The 21845-nt window shown below is 36.9% G+C and overlaps 1 protein-coding gene and 2 long non-coding RNA genes across 6 annotated transcripts in view; all 3 read right to left on the reverse strand.

The window, feature by feature from the left end:
• The window catches only part of LOC144253009 (ubiquitin-conjugating enzyme E2 E3-like), a 44128-nt gene extending 36603 nt beyond the window's left edge, over positions 1-7525 (reverse strand). For all 3 annotated transcript variants that reach the window (XR_013343098.1, XR_013343097.1, XM_077794987.1), the window contains exons 1-4: positions 7450-7525; positions 7013-7120; positions 3452-3545; positions 1232-1446 (exon numbers count right to left, since the gene is read on the reverse strand). Coding sequence is in view for 1 of the 3 variants with exons in the window: in XM_077794987.1 (XP_077651113.1) it covers positions 1232-1422 (191 nt within the window). In the remaining 2 variants the exon portion in view is untranslated. The remainder of the gene's footprint in view (positions 1-1231; positions 1447-3451; positions 3546-7012; positions 7121-7449) is intronic.
• A 186-nt stretch (positions 7526-7711) lies between these two features.
• On the reverse strand, positions 7712-13170 carry LOC144252999 (uncharacterized). The gene is made up of 4 exons (XR_013343094.1): positions 13054-13170; positions 10352-10527; positions 9531-9655; positions 7712-7857 (listed from the first exon to the last, which is right to left on the reverse strand). It is a non-coding gene; the product is annotated as an uncharacterized LOC144252999 (long non-coding RNA).
• Positions 13171-16912: 3742 nt separating this feature from the next.
• On the reverse strand, positions 16913-21337 carry LOC144253000 (uncharacterized). Of its 2 annotated transcripts, none has more exons than XR_013343095.1 (4): positions 21253-21337; positions 19183-19276; positions 17115-17193; positions 16913-16997 (listed from the first exon to the last, which is right to left on the reverse strand). It is a non-coding gene; the product is annotated as an uncharacterized LOC144253000 (long non-coding RNA). The 2 variants fall into 2 exon arrangements; XR_013343096.1 differs by lacking the exon at positions 21253-21337 and adding an exon at positions 20722-20750.
• Positions 21338-21845: the final 508 nt, after the last annotated feature.

Raw genomic sequence — 21845 nt, forward strand, 5'->3', positions numbered from 1 at the left:
ATCTTACTTAACCATTTCTTTTCTCTGATCTTAGGTACAGCACGCAAATTTAAATTTCATACTCTTGGAGGAAAGAGGGCCTTAAGGTAAGGGGAAAAAGAGCATTTCTCTGATTTTCTTGAAATTTAAAATGTTTTCAAAAGTTGTTTAATGTTCTCTCCACAAGATTACAACATACTGAGAAGAATTTTAAATTATTTCAAAGACTGCTGCTATTCAATACAATATTCTCAAGTTCATTAGTGTTTGATTAATGGTGCAATGACTGTGAAAATGTATAGAAAAATAAGAACATGAATCACTATAAAATGCAATAATTGATCAGTTTTTATATTTCCTTTTTCTTTTAGTTGTGATCAATGAAAAACCACAAAACATCAACATTAGGTAATGCTATAGGTACACTTTATGTTTGATACAAGAGTTCTACTCAACACAACCACTATCACTGATGGAGTCCCATTGATGGATTTTTTTTGCCATAATAGAAAATAAAAGTCAGCAGGAAACAAATAATCTTTCACTTATAACCAACAAAATGTTTTTTTTTCCTGCTGTTGATTTTCACTACTATGTCAAGAACATCCAGGAGTTTTAAAGATGTGCAAAGTTTTAACAGCAAAGTGACACCTGAGATTGTTAATGGCTACTTTTCCATTTTATTTGTTCTCACAAGAACAAACAGGGATAACTATAACTACAAAAAAAATTATACCTATTATGTAGGATTTAAAGACTTGTTTGTAAAACTAAGCAAATTTAAAATCTGCTTTCAAAAAAAGCCAAGGCCTGACATTCAACATTTTTTAGCAAATATAAACTTTTTTGATCATTTCCTTTCATGAAAAGTGACATATTTCCTTTTATGAAGTTGCCACCACAGATGCCTGGACTGACACCCACATGGACACACGCTAATTTCACTCAAGAGTATAACTCACAAAAGGAAACATCCCCAATGTACCATCTAATTCAGTTTCACAAATTTTCCTTGCCAACTCCTTAAACTGTCAGGATGAGAATTCAGTCTCTAGGACTCTTGCTGAAATTACCAAAGTACAGAATAAGTTTGCTTAGAAGCATAATTTTAGTGAGGATATTTTCATGCTCCCTAAAGGATGACAATTCATTCAAGTACAAATAAAATTGGTCATGAAGTATTTCTGGAGTATTGTTCTTGATGTAAAAATAAAAGCATCCAATTGCTTGAAAGACAACCTGACAATGTTACCTTTTAGCACTAGTGGATAACTTAGCAGTGGTTTTGCGAGAGAGTTTGGTGCTCTTCTTCCCCTGGGTGGCAGAAGGTTCTTTCTTCATGATCTTCAGGCTCTGGAGCAGCAGGGTGTTGCTGGTCGAATCTGAACTGCCACTGCTGGTGCTGGGGCTGTCATCATCGGACATTTGCTTATCACTGGCCATTTGATGAAGTTATCACTTGAAAAACTTTTTTAAAGAGGAAAGAGAAGAGGGAAGAAATGTTAATCTAAGAAATCAATCAACAGCTTTTCCTTATCTTAATATCATTCCCAAATTGTATCTTTATAAAAAGGCTTCAAAAGTGTTCACATTTATTGTATGAAAATGTTACTGGGGATAGGATGAATCTTACAATGCCAGCTCTCAGGGATTGTCCGAAATCACCCACTCACATTTTTTTCCATTCCTTGGATAATCTATGAATTGTCTACTTTCTCAGAAGGCATGAAAAAGATTTGCCGGGGAACTTAAGGCAAGGAGTATTAACAACATAACTGTAAATAACAGGTTTTTATGAAAAATGTTAAAAAGTCACTACACGTCTAAATATTCACAGACTAACATGGGTCAGAGCTACCAAATTCCCTTTCCCAGAGGAAAACATTCCCTGTCAACCGCTCATATGCTTATTTAAGGTGAACATTCCTCTTCTATGCACGTAAAACCTTTAAACACAACACTGGGAAATTTAAAACTCAACTAACAAGCCTCCCTAGCCTTTTCCACAGCCAGCAGTGAAGATTCATCCAGCCGCCACCATGGGAAAAGCAGAATCCAAACTGCACTTTCGGCAAAGCTCCCCACGTCACCAAGGTTCCTTGCTCAATATTTACATCACGGGGGACATTTTATCCAAAATTAACCAAAAGAAGGGTAAAAGCCCAAGGAAAACAACAAAGCCCCAAGAACTGCAACAAATGTCTGCGCCCTCATAGGCGAGCCACTGCCGCTGTCGCTGCTGCTGCCAGCGTCCACGCAGCTCCGCGGCCCTTTGTGGGGAAGGTCACCCACCGACAGCTCGCAGACCCAGCGGGCAAGTAATAGGAGCAGCCAAAAGGCCCCGCAGCTCGGGGACACCGGTGGCGTGGACGCCTGGCGTGAACCTAGCTGCTGCCGCCGCCCTAACTGCCCACCCCCCAGGACCCCCGCCCCGCCGCCCTACCTTGCCGCCTGAAGGAAGTTGCCGCCGCCCCTACTGCCCCGATGCGGACCCCAGCCCCGCCGCCTTACCTCGTGGCGGGAATGAAGCTGCCGCCGCCACCTCCCCAGCCTAAGCCCATGGGGACACCATCCCCGCTGCCCTACTTCCTGGCGTGAATGTAACTATGGCCGCCGCTGCCCTAACTGCCCACCCCCCAGGACCCCAGCCCCGCCGCCCTACCTTGCCGCTGGAAGGAAGCTGCCGCCACCCCTACTGCCCCCCACGTGGACCCCAGCCCCGCCGCCTTACCTGCAGCGGGAATAGCTGCCGCCGCCACCGCCCCAGCCAAAGCCCACGGGGACACCATCCCCGCTGCCCTACTTCCTGGCGTCAAGGTAACTGCCGCCACCGCCGCCCTAACTGCCCACCCCCCAGGACCCCAGCCCCATCGCCCTACCTTGCCGCCGGAAGGAAGCTGCCGCCGCCCCTACTGCCCCGCACGTGGACCCCAGCCCCGCCGCCTTACCTGCAGCGGGAAAGAAGCTGCCGCCGCCACCGCCCTGGCTAAAGTTAACAAGGTTCCCATCCCCGCTGCCCTACTTCCCGGCGGGAAGGAAGCTGCCGCCGCCGCTACCACAGCCCTAGCTGCCCCCAAAGCCGACCTCAATCGTGGCGGCAGGAACGAGAACGAGGCGGCGGCGCCGGCAGGAACGGGAACGAGGTGGCGGAGGCGGCAGGAACGAGGCGGAGGCAGGAAGGAGGCGGAGGCAGGAAGGAGGCGGAGGCGGCAGGAAGGCGAGGCCACTGAAGTCGTCCCCTCCCCGCCCCCCTGGCTGCCACCCCCAAGCTGACCCCCCACGCCGACCCCCACCCTCCCTCTTCCTTACCTTGAGGAAAGAAGGAAGCAGCCGCCGCCGCAGCGAGGTGGCGGCAGGAGGAGGCGGCAGGACCGAGACCCCGAGGCGGTGGTGGTCCTGGCAGGCCGCTGAAGTCGCCCCCGCCCCCCTGGCTGCCACCCCCACGAAGACCCACACCCTCCCTCTTCCTTACCTCGCAGCAAGAAGGAAGCAGCAGCCACAGCGAGAAGATGCAGAGACAAATCCACATACTTACAGCCATCTGACATTTGAAAAATCTGTCAAAACTATATTTTAGACAGACAAAAGACAGCCTTTTTAACAAATGGTGCTAGGAAACTGGATAGCTATGTATACAAAAATAAAACAGACCCCTCTATTTCACCCTATACAAACCCCAATCAACATGGATCAAAGACTCGGGAATTAGACCAAAAACTTTACAACTACTAGAAGAAAACATAGGCTCCATAGTCCATCATATAGATACTGACAAGACCCCCAAAGTGCAAGAAATAAAATGAAGAATAAATGAATGCCATAAAACTAAAAAGCTTGTCTACAGCAAAGGAAACAATTAAGAACATGAAGAGAGAGATGACAGAAAGGGAAAGAATCTTGGCCACCTATTCTTCTGATAGGGGATTAATATCCAGAAGATTAAAAAAAGCTTAGCACCAAATATAATATAATAATAATAATAATGATGCAATCAATAAATGGGCAAAAGATCTAAACAGAAACTTCTCAAAAGATGAAACACAAATGGCCAACAAATATACGAAAGAAATGTTCAACAGCAATCAGGAAAATATAAATCAAAATTACAATACAATGTAATCTCAACCCAGTCAGAATGGCACTGCTCAAGAATATGAATAATAATTGCTGGCGATGTTGGGGGGGGGGAAAGGTACACTTGAACATGGTTGGTGTGACTACTAAACCACTCTGAAGAGCAGTATGGAAATTCCTCAAAAACCTAGAGATGGAACCACCCTATGACCTAGCTATCCCACTCCTTGGTATTTTTCCAGAGAGACATAAGATTGACACACTGCAGGGATATATATATATATATATATATATATATATATATATATATATATATATACACACACACACATATATACATATACATATATATATTCTTAATATGTATCACAATTATGATACATACACACACACACACAATGGAGTTTTACTCAGCCATAAAAAAGAATGAAATGATGGTACTTGCTGGTAAATGGATGAAAATGGAAAATATCATGTTAAGTGAAATTAGCCAAACTCAGAAACTCAAAGTTTATATGCAGAAGCTAGAGTAAAATAAGGAAAGGAGGAGGTAAGGAAAGGATAATACAAATGAATCAAATATTAAATAATAGACAAGTGAAAGGAAGTCTAGCAGAGTGGAGGAAAGGGATGGAGAGGGGAAGGAGGATGGAAGGGAAAAAGAGGAGGGAAAAATGGATATCATGAACTAAAATAGATTTCCATGCATGTATGAGTTTTTCAGGATGAATGCAACTACTATGTATAACTATAAAGCTCTAATTTAAAAAAGAAAAATTAATAATTATGCAGTCAACAGTTAGGACTTTTGAGACAAGCATTAAGCTAGGAGCCTGGGTACACTGACCTCCTCCTTTATCACTCTTATTAACGATGAGGAAAAGGCAAAAACTCACATAGCAATAACTGAACAAATGATGACCATAAATTAAAACTGGTACTGAAGCCAAAAGTCAGGATGATATGATGAAAGAAATGTATGTATTAGGGGAATGAAGTTAGAAGGAATGACATGACAGTTTCTAAGATACAGATGGTTATGGTGCTCTGAATAAAAACTAGCCCAGAAAGCTGACAGTGCTAAGGGGTTGAACAGTCAAGACAGGAAAGGGGAGGTCATGAAGTATCCTTTCTTGGGTGACCATACAATTACCATTCATGTAGGGGTTCTTTAGAGATTGAAATATTAATAATAATTATACAAGGACATGGCATGATCCAGTGCTATCCTGGGCTAGAAGAAATATGGTTATCCTACATATATAGTATACTAACTAATGCTAAATTTATTATCATTGGGAATCACTAAATTTTTTAAATGAGTAACATGAATCAATATTTTTAAAAGATTACTCTCGCTACCAATAGAGAATGAATCTGAGGAGATCAGAGAACTTCAGAGACTTGCTTGGAGACTAGCAGTTCAGGTAAGAAAAGATAAGAACTACGCTTAGATGGAGATGAGCTGAGGTGGAAAGAAATGTCTACACTCAAAAATATTATGGAGACACAGATTCAAAAACACTTAATGATCAATTAGATGTGAAAGAAAAAAAAGGGGGTAATTCAACAAAATATATCACAGAATTCTCCCTTGAGCACTTGCATTTCTGAGGTTACTACTTCCCGAGATAAAAGCAAATACTCAAGCACAGTTTCATAGAGAAAATTAATTACAGTTCAGCTTGATATACATTATAACACACTCCTAAAATATATTTAAGTGGATGCATCAATAGGCAGTTAGACATTCAAGTCTGGACTACAGAGGAAAGGTTGCAGATATGATTTGAAAGACATTAGCCTACAGCTGATATGTAAAGCTAGCCTAATGTTCCTACGAAGAGCTACAGAACTGATGAAATTTCCCATAGTAGGTGAAAAGAAAGAAGAAATATGAACTAAAACTGAATTATGGAATACTCTAAGACATATTGATTCAGAAAAGGGAGGAGGATCCAGCAATGGAGACTGAGCAGACAGAGTTCTTAAGAAGGAAAGCCTTGTGGTATCACAAAGCAAGAGTAGAGGAGGATGAGATTTGGGTATGACTAAGTCTCATGCTGGTGGGAAGTTGTATATGACAGTGATAAACATATCCACTAGATTTGGCAACCCAGTCGCCATGGGTGAGCATGAGAAGTAGATAAAGCTAGCTGACACTTCTCTCACAACGTCCTACCGAAAAGGAGAGAAAATAAATGAAAAAAAAAAAGAAATCAGAAAGGGAAGAGATCAAGGGATTTCGTTGTAAACTGAACAATTCTCAACTATTTATGCCAACTGTAATAATTTCGTGGAGAAAGAAATGCCAGCTATGGAGGGAATAACTAAACCTTATGAAGGCTGAGGGGCAGCCATGTGAAAGGAAGGGCTTCTCCAGAAGGACACTCCTCCGCTGCAGCAGGAGGGAGGGGCAACACTGGCTTTTAAGTGGAATTTTGAATTTGGTGTTGGGAAAATAAGTAATCTCCCTCTAGTGACTTTCATTTCACTGAGGTCATTAGTTGAAAATGAGGCGATAAGAAGCATGTACAGAAGCACCAGAGACAAAAATTATCAATTAAGCATTAAGGAGATTATAAGATGTAGTGTGCTAGAAAAATGTGAAATTTCTGGGGTGATGCTGAGTGCCCAATTGGTAATGTTAATCATGAATTTTTAGTGATACCATCTATCTAGCTGTGTGATTTTCCTCCATAATGTTTTCCAACTCAATTAAATTCTTATTAAATGTTCATGTTTATGATTACATTTGCTTTGGCTCTTGAAGAACATATAATATTCATAACTGTTGTTTAAAAGTTAATTGGGACCAATAAATATTCATATTCTCCTTTACTACTTTACCACAAACTATGGTTTTCTTTTATACCAAATCTCTAGACCCTACCTCATAACTTTCAATTACAGTATTTTTTTAAAAGTTGGGGAGATCTTCATTTTCAAAGATTCAAACCTGAGTTAATTCGGAATCCTCTCTTTGACTTGCAACAATTAAATAATCTTGACTGTCTGAAGTAAAATATCTTACTTGGGAACTCTCAGAAATAATGATTGTTTGCACCTGCAAGGAAGACAGAAAAGTGGGAATAAAAATTTAAAGAGTTTAACTCAGAAAGGCACTAAATATTATACTAATGAGTTAGTATTTGATGTTTAAGACTCGATGTTTAAAACTATTCTGATCACTAGGTATGCATATATCATAAGCATACATCATTTCAAGCCAACAAAAATAGCCCCCGTTTAAGATACATGCTACAATTTGTATCAACTTGCAAAAAGTTCTGTTACTCATTAACATAGAATATACATTGTCATCCATTTAGATCAGTCTTACAAATCTGAATTTCTTTTAGGTAAAGCAATATAAAATGAAGATTTTGTTTTTACCAGGAATAACTGGAATCCAGATGTGAAGGTATACACACTGTTAACAGAAAACTTCTCTTCATTTCTTTCTTTATGAGTAATTACAAAGTAGGGGGAAAGACCAATCTTAACGGCCTCACAAGTTTTAGGATTTTGTTTCATTAAATCCTAGAAAATGAGAATTACAAAAAACAGTTAACTCATAATGTATCTCACATTTACTTGTATATTTTATTTTGTGCACTGTGGAAAAAAATAAGCAATGTTTACCTTTACTGGAATAAAAATCCCTTGCCATCGGTAAATAGTAAATGATGATTTTCTTAACATTATACCATATACTGAATCTTCCAAAGTAAAGAAACACCAGCCAGAAACTGGCTTGTCCAAAAAAACTTTGAAATATGGAAAAGACAACATCCATTCCCCCTAAAAAACATAAATCATTATTTACCAGTGCATAATTCCTTCTCAAACTTATCTGCTCTAATTTGTTATTTAAACATTGAGACTAATGACTTCAATACAAATGAATTCCCCATGGTGTGTGTGTGTGTGTGTGTGTGTGTGTGTGTGAGAGAGAGAGAGAGAGAGAGAGAGAGAGAGAGAGAGAGAGAGAGAGAGAGACAGGGACAGAGAGAGAGAGAGACAGGGAGAGAGAGAGAGAGAGAGAGAGAGAGAGAGAGAGAGAGAGAGAGAGACAGGGAGAGAGAGAGAGAGAGAGAGAGAGAGAGGGACAGAGAGAGAGAGAGAGAGAGAGAGAGAGAGAGAGAGAGAAAGAGGCTAGAAAACTTAAAAATAGTAACTTAAAATAACAATTATGGATAACAAAAGGAGTACTAATACTTCACTCTATAGCCATATGAACTTTCCCAAGGTCTATTTAAATATAAATACTTGCTAACTGTAATTTTAAAGGGAAATATGCTAAAACATGTTTTATTTCTTTCTTTTCTTTTTTCCAGCACTGGGGTTTGGACTCAGGACCCTGGGCATGCTAGGCAAGCACTCTGACATTGAGCAATAGCCCCAGCCCGTCTCCCACCCTTTAACACACTCTTCTAGTATCTGCAATCTACTGTTTTCTCCTGTATTTCTCACCAGGTCTCCAAATTCCCTTCGTGAGATCACTCTGCTATCCCTAGCCATTCAATCTGATGCTTTTCAATTTTCAGGCTGGGTCTTCTTCCCTTCTCTGTCTAGAGCTCCTCTTCTCAGATTGTTAAATCAATGTCCATGACTTTAAAAACAGTAACACATGTCAGATCCCTAAGTCTATCTTGCAGCAGAGACCTTCCTTTGAGTATAAACGCCTTCTCAAAAGGAACTCAAACTTAAAATGTGCTAAAACAGATTTATTTTAATTCCCTCGCCAAAACAACACCTAGCCTTCTTTCACACATCTCTTAGTCAGTGGCAAGACACTCTATCCTACCACACAAGCTGAGGAACTAGGAGTCATCTGGGTCTCACCCTCACCCTTGCACCCAGTTCATCACCTGCTCTAAACTTCCATCATCTGTTGCCCTTTTGCTCATCTCCATGCATCCTCTCTTCTCTGCTATACCAACCAATTCTTTACACGGTCCTATGAATAACACTTAAAAATGCAAACATGATCATACCATACCATCTTCCCCATGCCTAAACCACTCAAAGGTTTTCCATTAACTCTGGGATAAAAGATTGACATCCATAAAATATTTCTCAAGTTCTTCAATGATCTCTGCATCTCCCCTATTTCTGTACTCCCTATTCACTGAGGTTCTTCAATTATGACATGTCCTTTTATGCCTGAGTTTCCTGCCTCTAAAGCTTCCCCCTCGTGTCTCCCAGGTTCCTCCAACCCAGTTCTTTGCATAATTGATTCCTCCACATTGATTTTTACTTATTATTTTGGTACACCTTAAATTCTAAGCTCCATGAGCTCAGTAACATTCCTAGGCACTCAATAAATATTCTTGGATATAGTAATAAAATTAAATATCTGTTTCCCATTTTTAATAAACCCATAAATTATAATTCATGGAAATAATGTAAATCTTATACATGCAACATTTCTGATTTACAGCATTTTTTTCTCATAAAAAAACTAAACATACTCATGCCAAGGGCTGTTTCAGATATCGTCTCCCACTGCACACTCACAGCTAAATCAATGCCATTAGTACACGACACATTTAAGTATACCATTCTGTTGGTTTCTTCAATATCTATAGAAGTGGCTCTGAAATTGTGGAAAACAGAAAAAGAATATAATTTCTACATATTTAAAATATATGTCACATTACCAGCATATGCTTAATATGCTTCTACATTTATACAACCCAAATGACATGCACAAATTTGATACATGAATATTTTCAAGACAAATGTGTGCTTGAAAATATTCATTTATGGAGTTTTTTTTAAGTACAAATGCAACACTTATAATCAGAAAATACTGAAGATCAGTAATTTAACATTACACATTTTAAAACTGTCTTTTTTGAATTTTTTCACACATAAATCAAAAACATCTGACAGGAAAAAACAGGAAATTCTTAGTATAAGAATAAAACTAAATCTCTTAATATACTGTATATAAATATCTGTCAGTTTCCAAAGGAAATTTTATAATTATAATCATTTTAATATGTTTAAAGAGTCATGTATTTGGATTCAGTGACCAAGTATATTTTATATTTTTTCTTGCTTTTTATTTCTAAAATCACAAAATAATGCAGGCCTTTTCCTAGAAGTGTGAAGTATGAGAAAATAAGAATTCTGATGACACCATTAAGCAGGCCATGGTTAAGTCTGGAATTCATTTTAAAAGTCCACTTTACATAATCACACCTCAATTTTCTTTTGCATTTTCTTATGTCAAAAATTATTTCTTCCTTATTTTCAGAAGTGACATTTTCTTATAAATAAATTATACCTATTTTCAATAGCAGAAATACTGAACAGCCCCAAAGGGGCCTGATTTTGTAATACTGTTATCAAGGTTTGAACCTGAGCCCCTAGTCTAGCACCTCCCGTCGGATTAAACAAGGTGCAAACAAAATGCTCATCCATTTCTGGTTCTGTGTCTAATACAGCAGAAATGTGCAGGGCCTGAAAACAAAATAAAAAAGTAAAGTTACTAGAATAGAATATATTTGCAAAACACATACAGAGAAATTTACTAAACATTTTAGAAACCAAAATAATGTCTTTCAAAAAACAGCACCTCTTTTTTATTTAATAATGGTCCCCATAATGTGATAGCTACTTTTGGGATTTTCATGTTATTACTTTTGGGATTTTCAACACTGTGGTACACTACATGGAAGTGTCTAAAAAATAAATGACATTTTTAAATAACACAGAATAAAATATTAAAATATTAAATTCATGTCCTTTTTTGGGATACTTTTTTATCCTGCTCTGGCTATATAACTTCATTAATGTCTTTGTAGTCTAGGATTCACCATTAAAAAGCCATGGTAGAGGGGCTGGGGTTCTGGCTCAGGGGTAGCACTTCCCTAGCATGTGTGAGGCACTGGGTTGAATTCTCAGCACCACATATAAATAAATAAAGGTCCATTGACAATTAAAATATATATATTACAAAAAAGCCATAGTAGGAACAAATTAGAAAACAACCCAAATGTTCATCAACAGGAAAATGGATAAATAAATGGTGATCTGTTCCACAAAACTCTATTCAACAATAAAAAAGGATCAGCTACGGATGTCCGCAACCACACAAAAGAAGCATGAAAGAAGCATGAAAGAAGCTAAACACAAAATAATAGATACTATAAGGCCCTATTTATACAAAGCTCAAGAATCAGCAAAAATGAGTCAATTAAAACATTACAAAGTGGTTTCCTCTTGAAAAGGCAAGATGCCAAGAGAACCATCTGGGTAATAGTAGTGTTAATATCTTTAATCTGAGTGGAGGTATTATGTTTTGGATATGAAATGTTGTCCAAAGTCTCATCTGCTCAGAGGTAGACTTTTTGGAAAGTGATAAATCATGATGGCTCTGATCTCATCAGTAGATTAATCCACTGATGGCTGAATGGATTACTTGTATTAAGTGGGTCACAAGGGATAGAGGTTTTCCTGGAAAGGTCTGGGTTCTCTCTGGCACTTTCCTCTTGCTTTCTGTTTTCCCCGGGTGCAATAAGCTGAGCAGCTTTCCTCAACTCCACCCTTCCACCAAGATGATTCTACCTTGGAGCCCGATGACACAGACTGAATCCTCTGAAACGCTAAGCCAAAATAAATCTTTCCCCACTAAGTTGTTCTTATCAGTATTTTGTTCATAGTGATGAAAAGCTGACTAATACAGGTCATTATATGTGTGTATACTATGTTTAAAATCATTAATCCATATGCTTGGAATTGGTGCATTTTACTATTTATATGTCAAAATAAAAACATGGAGCAAAAACAGTTGTGTGAGCCAAAAATATTTAATCTAATTTTCTCTAATGTTTAATTTACCAAATGAACAAAAGTTTTACTTAAATACACGCCGAGAAAAAGACACAAAATATTACAGTAAAAAAATTTTAAACATTTTAAATTACAAAAAAATTATTAAGAGAAAAATGTGAATAAAGCAATGACAAATTTTAATATACTTCAAATTTGAACTTTTGTATTTTTCACAATTTAAGTGTGTCTTTGAAGAAATCAAAGATTTTAAATTTGGAAGAACGTTTAAAAAATGAACAAAAAATATGTTGAACTTTACAAAAACTTAAAATTGAGAAAGTTATTTGATTGTTAGATGAATTAGTTTAGAGGAAAGGGCTGCAAATGTATTTCTTTTTTTAAAGAGAGAGTGAGAGGAGAGAGAGAGGGAGAGAGGGAGAGAGGGAGAGAGGGAGAGAGGGAGAGAGAGAGAGAGAGACAGAGAGAGAGAGAATTTTTAATATTTATTTTTTGGTTCTCGGCGGACACAACATCTTTGTTGGTATGTGGTGCTGAGGATCGAACCCGGGCCGCACGCATGCCAGGCGAGCCCCAAATGTATTTCTTTAAAGCAGTATTTTAGCTAGCTTGAAAAATGTCTAAAGATAATTCGATGAACTAATTTAAACTTCAACTATATTTTTAAAAATAAAGTTTAGTAGGAACAGAAAATCAATATACAGGAATGGAAAATATATAGAAAAATAAGTTGGGAAACTAAACTTATGTAAGGATAGATCACATTCATAATTAATCTCAAATCCAGGATTTTTCTCTTTAAAACACTATTCCTATTCTCAAACAGTTTGAAGCAGCAGTTACATGCTGCTTAATTAAAATATAGCAAAAAGAAATGACTGACTGAGGCTGGGAGCTTTTTTGGCTTATGCTTTACATATAAAGTGAAGTATACCATTTAAATAAGTTTGGAATTTAAAATAAAAAAATGTGTATTTTTATTATTTCCATATTTCTCTATTAATAGTAAATTCCTTCAGTTGCCCTCTATACATATTATATAGTACATTAGCACTTGTCACATAATAATCTAATCGTGTCTTTATTTCTCACCTAAGTTGGAAATATCTTTTTCTTCTTTTGAGGATGCAGGAAAAAATATTTTGTAAATATTAGAATTATAAGCTTCATCCTCATTAAAGTTGCATACTGTACCTTGAGTCGAACACCTTCTTCTAATACAATATAGCCTTTGGAAGGAGTCAGGTCCTTGGATTCTGTTGAAGAATTCACTTCCGTGACAATGAACTGAACTGTCACAGTTCCAAACAGTCCTCGTGCAGGTTCCTGAACAAAGTACAAGACCGCAACGCTTTCCTGAACATAGAGAGCTGCTGGCTCTCTCAGGAAAAAGTGCTCACTGTTGTTAAATGATAGAACTCCAGGGCCATCATCATTAGCAAGGATGGTAATTACAGCTGTCAAAACAAAAATATTCAATGATAAGTGAAAATAAGAAGGGCTGTTATAAATGCTGAAATGAGTGTGGATATTTCATTGGAAAGAAGGTCAACTCTCGACCTCAAGTGATCATTTTAAGAGTACCTTTTCCTTTTTTTTAAAGAGAGGTCATTTTTAAAGCATTACATAAAATTTCATATTCCTTTATTATATGAAAATACTCTGCAATCTTAGAATGGAAGGTAGGTTTGTCAACCTGATGTGATGCTACCTCTCAGAAGTCAACAGCAGAGACCAAATTTAATGATGAAACAGTGAAAACATTCCCAGTAAAAACAGAAGTTAACCAATCCCTAAAACACAAATGCCAAATGTCATCTTTGATATAAGGAGAGCAACTAAGAACAGAATAGGGAGGAAGAGCATGAGAAGAAGATCACCACTAAACAGGGACGAGAGGGTGGAGGGAAAGAGAGAGAGAAGGGAAATTGCATGGTAAAGAAAGGAGACCCTCATTGTTATACAAAATTACATGTAAGAGGAAGTGAGGGGAAAGGGGAAAAAAACAAGAGAGAGAAATGAATTACAGTAGATGGGGTAGAGAGAAAAGATGGGAGGGGAGGGGAGGGGGGATAGTAGAGGATAGGAAAGGGAGCAGAATACCACATACACTAGTATGGCAGTAGGTAAAAAAGTGGATGTGTAACCGATGTGAATCTGCAATATGTATATGGGGTAAAATTGGGAGTTCATAATCCACTTGAATCAAATGTATAAAATATGATATGTCAAGAGCTTTGTAATGTTTTGAACAACTAATAATAACAATAAAAAAAGAAAGAAACAAGATAATGATGACTGCCAGCACTGCTACTGCTCAACATGTCCTGGAGCTATCCGTCAGGCAAAGGTAATGGAAAAGAAGGTCCAGAACTTTCATCCTTAAATGAAATGCTTGTCTACTAACAAGATACAAGAAAAAAACTTATCTTATGATAAGAGTTTGAAATATAAATTTAGAAGAGATTCAAGATAGTGGAATAGAGGAAGGTTGCATTTCCAGTTGCTCCATGACTCCACACTCAAGCAGCAGGAGAACTGCTTCTCAGCAAGGTGGGTAAAAAAAGGGAACTGAAATTCAATTTTAGACAATCATGGTCTCTTAGAAACATAGAAATGAAGATGCATTGAACAAAGAACAAGAAAGAGTACATTGGAGTCAACTTGGTAGCAGCAGCAGCAGCAGCACTGATTGGCCACAGAGGGGGGGGGTAATATATATAGAGAGAGACACAACCTATTGGCATGGAAAAACCTATGGATGATAAAAAGTCATAATTTAGCTATCCAGAGGCTGCACAACAGGCTCTTGTTTGAAATGTGCTTGTTGTGAAATCTGTTTCTCTCAACCTGACATGGAAGTCATCTTGAGGAGGCCACCTTGCAGTTTGCTGCTGCAGAAGCCTGTAAGATCAAACAAGAACTGCCATAATGTCCCATCATGTGGCCCAACGTGTACCTAGTAGAACACAAATGCAAGAGTTATGGAGAATATTGTACCCATGGTGATTCAAGTAAGAAATACAGAGGGGAGTGCAACTCACTAACCCTTTGAGTCTGGTGGCTCACATAACCAGCTGAAGAGGTCATGAAACTGAACAAGTGGGTATGAATACACTTAGGGACTAAGTGTGGGAAGGCCATGTTTGTGGGCAACAGAGTGTGTAAGACTTATAGAGACGTGAAACACGTGGAGAGGACTGGCTTTCCTGTCCTACAAATAGAATTCTAGGGAGATTCCTGAGATCCTGGCAGCAATTGCCATCAGCCTGGCACTAGGAATGTGTGTTCTCCAGGGAAGATAATACTCAACAAAGTCCTTAAGCTCTGATTAGACCTAAGCCCTAGCCACCAGAACATCACTACTAGGACTGTGCAGAAGCTCCACACTCGGAGTGCATCAATGTTATCTGTCTGCACAAAACTGCAGTTGATAGTACTTCCCGTTCCTTCCTGTCTTATAATGGTAAGCAGGGAAGCTGAAAGCTATTTCAAACAACTTCAATGTTAGGCCAACCCAGTAGGCAGTTTAGTGAACAACACAAAAAGAGGAAGGAGTTAACCCCCAACCAAGGTTGTGTCTCTTACTCTCAATACATAGCCCAAGAAGAAACAGAATGACAGTTGAGGATAGGCACCGACATCCACCTTTATCAACACTTTGAAACACCTAAGTGGAGATGATTCTTTAAGTGTGCATGTGTGTATGTATTCTTGCTGGAGTGATTCGTTGGTAGACATACATACATACATACATTTGTTTTTTTTTTTTATCTCAGTTTTAGCATTTTTTAAACATGTTTATTTTTCCTTGAATTGACCCTTAAGGGTCTGTGTTTTTGTCTTGTTAATTTTGGTTTTGTTTTGTTTCTTTTTTTACTTGTTTCTCTTTCTCTCCTTTTTTTTCTTCTCACAGTCAAATTCTCTTATACATTCTTTTTCTTTCCCTTTATTTTGTTTTACCTATTTTTCTCCTCCTCCTTTATAGCCATCACTTGAGACATATTTTCTGCATTCTCTCTGTTCATGTTTTGAACATTCTAAATTGTGGAAATGACTCAATAGTATCTTTAGTACCAACTAACTCTTTTTTTGTTCTTTACATAAATATACCCATTCAATAACACTGACATAGAATTCCAAGATGCCTAATTTAAAATGTTTTTTTTATTCTAAGTAGAAATCATGAAGTCTCTCTAATCTGTCTCTCCCCCAAATTAGGGAAACAAGCATGAGAAAGAGGTGGCTATGGAGAAGAAATTGTCAAATACCTATTGTCTGTTGCCCCAGTTCCAGTCCAGGAGAAGGATTTGTTAAAATGAGCTGAAATTTTTCATCTCCTTCTGGAATGTCATCATCAAGAATCATGATTTCTATATTTTTATGTCTTTCTCCATCAGAAAAATGAAGACTCTGGTTAAAAGTTAAAAGGAATAATATCATTTAAAAAAAACATTTTTTAATAAAATGTTTGGGATGAAACAATATAGTTTCGAACACAAAGAATTAGCTATCTTAATTTATTTAAATTGACAGTGTTTTATTTTAAAAGTAAAATTTATGGAGGAAAAGAAGAAGCTGAACATCTGATTAAGGGGAAAAAGTTACTAAGAAACAAAGTAAAAAGTTTTTAAAACACAAAGTGTTTCAGTAAGTTAAACACAATGAAATAAAGGATAAAAATTTCAAGATAAGAAACACTTTGAGAAGGTCATCTAATGATATGAGTTCCTTAACACAAGATCTGTATTCTCCAATACCAATTGTTACAATAGAAAAATTAATCTGCACAGAATAATTGTTACAATAAGACTAAATTTATATTACTTACTAAAATACTAAAATTATTTTGCCACATGAATATCTGTTCTAATTTACTGTGAATTGGGTTATATAATAGTGTACCAATTTACGTAGGACATAAGTCACTATAATTCTCAGGGAACAGTAATTTTAAAATAATGCATAAAGGTCGTCTGGGATAGATGTCAAGACCTACCACTGGGGTGAAGATGTAATCCAGCCCCAGTTGTGCTTCCAAATTCTGGGCATACACAAACAAGGACACATGGCCAAGAGCCTCTTCACTCCTGTGAGCTACCAATATTACACTTTCAAGGGTTTCATTTACTTCAAATCTGTAAGAACAGAAAGAGAAAGTAAAGAAAGTATTTTTTTTCCTATTTTGAACTTCTATTTGGTAGATGGTAAAAGATCTGAAGCTTGGAGAAGGGCTCACAGAGCCTTGGGATCACCTGCTGTGCTGCCATTGAATCATCCCTCGGGCACCATTGTTAGCATCAATAATGATTTGTGCAGTCAAGCCTTCTGAATCTGAAAAATATGCAGACGTATTTAATACAAATTTATTACTATAAATTTTGTATAAAGTTTTATTATTAAACTTTAAATTTTTATTATGCTTGATCTAGAATTTAAAGATAGTCCCTATGAGATTATATAATTCCTAATATGAATATTGCTGATATTACTCAAACGATTTTAAGACTACAAAGGCACCAATGCTATTAACATCTGAAAAAGACCACTTTGCTAACAAGAGCCACTGACTTATAAAACTTAAATCAACCACGAACAGCATGAAATAATAAGCAACTAAGGTTATGGAGCTTCTCCTATTATTTTAATAAAATTTAAAACTTGGCACCTCTGTTCTGTAATAGAACTGTTTCAGATGGGAAGGAGTAGAGAGGAAGAAAAAAGAGGTAAAAGAAATGAGAAGAGAAGGGCAGACCAGGATTGGCACAGAGACAGAGACAGGTCTGGTAAAGAGACACAAGGACAGGGATACACAAATCAGAAAGCAAGAAATATGAGGTTTCTATTAAGGAGAAAAAGAAGGAGAAGAAGAAGAAGACTTTGTAGAATGAAAAAAGAGACTAAGATTGAAGTGAATTTCTCTTATCATTTTTAATTTGTACTCTGTCCATCAAGCTTAATATGTTACCAATACCTGCTATTCAGTCTTGAAATATTAATTAACCCTGTTACTTATGTTTGTTGGTTGTTTTTTTTTTTTAATATTTGCTCTTTTCCTTAGTCTAGGTTGCCTGTGACAGCTGCACAGGTAGAGAAAGGAGTAGGGGTTTATGCACTTCTCTCTAGATTGAAGAGAGCAATACTGAGAGAATATAAAACCAAGAGAGAATATAAAACTAGGATTTGTGCCCATCAGAGTATCCCAGCCCTGCCATTTCATAGCTGTGTGATTTTGGTCATATTAAAATGAGAAGATGTAAGTAACAGCAGTTTGTCACTGAAAACATATGAAATAGGAGCATCATAATGCATTGAACATCACTCCCCTACTCAACCCACCTCTAATACGAATATCACAGAAACAGGAACTATTTTATTAGTTTTCTTAGTATGAAAAATGTTTATCATGTAATCAGACTCTATGGAACAGCCAAGTCATTGCACTTTTCTATTTTTTTGCAAAAGATCTGAAATTTGTCAAACAATAATATGTAGGAAACTAATTACTTCCTTTCAGTGTTCTCAAACTTGTCACAATGAGTCTCTGATGTGAATAAGGAATGCTGTTCCTCAAGCCACTGGGCTTGCCCAGGCTTCTTCTTCACCAGGTTAATGTCCCCTGGGTGCAATATTCTTTCTACCCTCATGATGGGGCCATGGAGCTGGGCACCCTCTGTGCTACTCACCCCCACCCCCTAGTGGGCCATCACACACACACACACACACACACACACACACACACACAGGCTTCAGACAAAATTCTTTAATACTAAAACATTCAAACTGCAAACAGGAGTTTTTGCTCCAACATGGGAAGTCATCTTTTTAAAGGAATCTACATAAATCTATACCAAAGTTCAAATTTTACCTTTTAGTCTGTAATGAATTAACTGAGTCTTTTCTAAAGCATGAAAAGAAAAAGATCAAAAGTCAAAAAAGAATCAGAGAACACAACAAACAAACAAAAGATCTCTTACCAAAAAGAAAATAAAATCACCTGAAAGTTGGAGAACAAATGAAAATAGCTAATTAAAATGTTTGAAGAACATGAAAATAAAATGCCTTCCCAAATAGAACTAATTCTATTTTGAGGATTACAAATTTGCTTATAAAATAGTTGTAAAATGTAAAGACCACCACATAGTAATTCTAAATGTGTCTATACTATCCAATGCCCAAAACCACAATAATGCTGCTCTCTAAAATAAATGTAAAAAGCTCACATAGTTGAAATGAACAAACACACTTCTGATTAAAAATGAAGTTACTTTACTTCACTGGAAGGAAGTAAAATGAAACAAGCAAACAAAAGAGCCATCATACCTAGTCTTGGAGGAAAAGAGGTTACAGGGGCCATGATAAGTTCCACATAGGTTAAATTCACCAGGAAATATTCTTCTAGTTCAGGTGTATCATCCTACAAAAATTATATCCATTAAATTCCTTTAATTATGCTTTCAAAAGAATTACAAATCAAAAGCTATTTTTAAGTTGTCTTACAAATATATGCATCAAAGATACAGAAAGTATCAAAATGAAATTGCAGCAGAAAATATCTAAATTGGAAAAAAATAGAAGTATTAAACTTATACCTAGCTATATAGATTGAACAGTATGAAACCACTTAATAATATATTTTCAGCCTAGACCTACATAATACACAAACCAATTATATAAATATATAAACCTGGTTATTTCAACTATAACATGAACAAAACATTTTAAATTCCATAATATACAATATTTAGAATGAGGGATAGAATGATATCATTATAATACACACACACACACACACATTACATATATGCTTTGCAATGAAAGAGATCTTCAAAATTCTATAATTTTAGGTAAGTTGCTTAAATATTAAGGCTCCAATTCAATCATATTTATAATGGAAGAAATAATAGCTACTTTGGGGTGAGATTGTAATAATAATTTAAAATAATGTTTGTGGAGTACATGATCTACAGACAATACTTTTTAAGTGATAGTTATTATTAGTAATCATTAGACCACATAATACCAATGAAAAACAAGGCTGGTGCCTAAGCAAAATCCATGTCAGGAGGAACCAGCCAACCACTAATAGTTACACACTGTGTAACTATTGCTTTTGTTTAACAAACCTGCAGTGTTTTAATCTAGTGCTACTCAAAGAGCAGAAAATGTTGTAAAGAGCTACAGAGAAAGAAAAGTGAAACGGAAAACCCAGGTTTAAAAATTTAGACTATAGGGGGAAGAAAAGAATGGCTATATATTTTCTGTTTTTAAAACTAACATAACTAAGGAATAATCCACTTACTTAAATTCAGTTACATTAACAGATGAGACATTTGAAAGATGACTTGCCTGTGATTTTTGTCAAATCCTGTGTTACCTGTTACATACTGATATAATATTACCTTTTATTTTATAGATTTGGAATTCTCATAATACTACCTTAGCTCATAGTGCCACAGAAATCAAAAAAGCTACTCACTTCAGATGGCTTATCCTACTTTTAAATTAATAAAAATAAAAGACCCTGAGAGAATAGAAGCTCTTAAAACTGGAACCCCCAAAATACATAGTAAATTGAAAAATATTTTTTCAAATGAAATATTCATACTCCACTACATACCATCCCCTAACCTCACTATAATACTATTTTTATAAACCTCTTGGAAATGTATTTTAGTAGCTGAAACACCAAGCCCTAAATCAACATGGGAGTTCACAATATGAAAAATTATTTAAAGTACAATTTCGGCCACCAATGATTACTTTAAGCTTGACCATAATCACATTTTATGGTATCAGTCTCTAGTGAGGTTCCTGCTGTCTCTAACTTAATAGGTTCTACTCACAAAGACTGTGACCTACATGGATATGCTGGTCCAATAAATTGTTTGGAGTAATCAAAATGCTCCTTTGGAACCTCTTAGGCCAGTTTCTTCCTATAGGGAACTTCCCTGAGGAAATTCTCTTTTTCACAAGATGTTTCTATAAGCAAAAGCACAAAAGCAGGATAGCCCATCTAAACAGGAGGAGAAACTTCTGTGTGATTTGAAAAAAAAATTCATGAAAAATAATAAGCTGAACCAGAAGAGGGAATGAAACAGAAATGAATTCAAGAGTTTCTGGAGATTATAGTTGTAAACTATACCAACTTTATATTAAAGGCAGAGTAATGTTTTAATATAGAGAGAATTAAAAATTATCACATTATCTTAGCTTTCATGAAATTCATTACTTAAAAAGGGCTTGCATGTTTTGCTTGCTGACTTGTACTTCTACTGTTTGGTAGAAATCTCTTCCTGGAATATTAATATGTTTTAGGATATCCTCTCAGGTTCTACTTTGGGGTTACTTCAGGTTTATTATAATAACAGGAAAATAACAAGAGAGTTTTACCTCAAGTATAGTGATGTTGATGGCTGCTGCTGCTTCCCCTTCTTCTAAAATCAGAAAGCCAATTACTGGGACAAAATCAACTTCTGCTTCTGCAAGATTTCCCTCAGTTTGATTCTTCAGACTCAACATTCCAGGAACGGTGGTATAGGTAACATTGATAGCTCCTAATTGAATTGGTTCAAAAAGGTTTTGTAGTTATTTAAACTTCTAAATAAGTCTCACTGTGTCCTTGGCTTTTCCTTTAGCAACTGCAGTAACTTCTAATGTTGACCTCAATTCCTTGGCCTTTCCTATTTCCACAGTCTTTACCATGTGAGGATCAGCGATGGCCCTTTCTGGGTAAGGCATACAAACCCCACCTGGGGACTCTGAGTTTGTGTAATAAAATTGATGATGTGCTAGTCATGAGCCTAGACCTAAGGTTTTCACTTGCTTTCTTGTGCTTCTACTTGTCCAGGAGAAGAATAAAAAACATGGAGAACAGCCAGCCCAGCCAAGCCCAGTGTTATCAGTGAACCCACATGCCACCTCCTACCACATGCTACTGAGATTTGTAACACATCATTTCTGTGCAAATAGATAATTCCCTTGGA

This window comes from Urocitellus parryii, unplaced genomic scaffold (assembly GCF_045843805.1).
Source record: "Urocitellus parryii isolate mUroPar1 unplaced genomic scaffold, mUroPar1.hap1 Scaffold_83, whole genome shotgun sequence".
Lineage (NCBI taxonomy): Eukaryota > Metazoa > Chordata > Mammalia > Rodentia > Sciuridae > Urocitellus > Urocitellus parryii.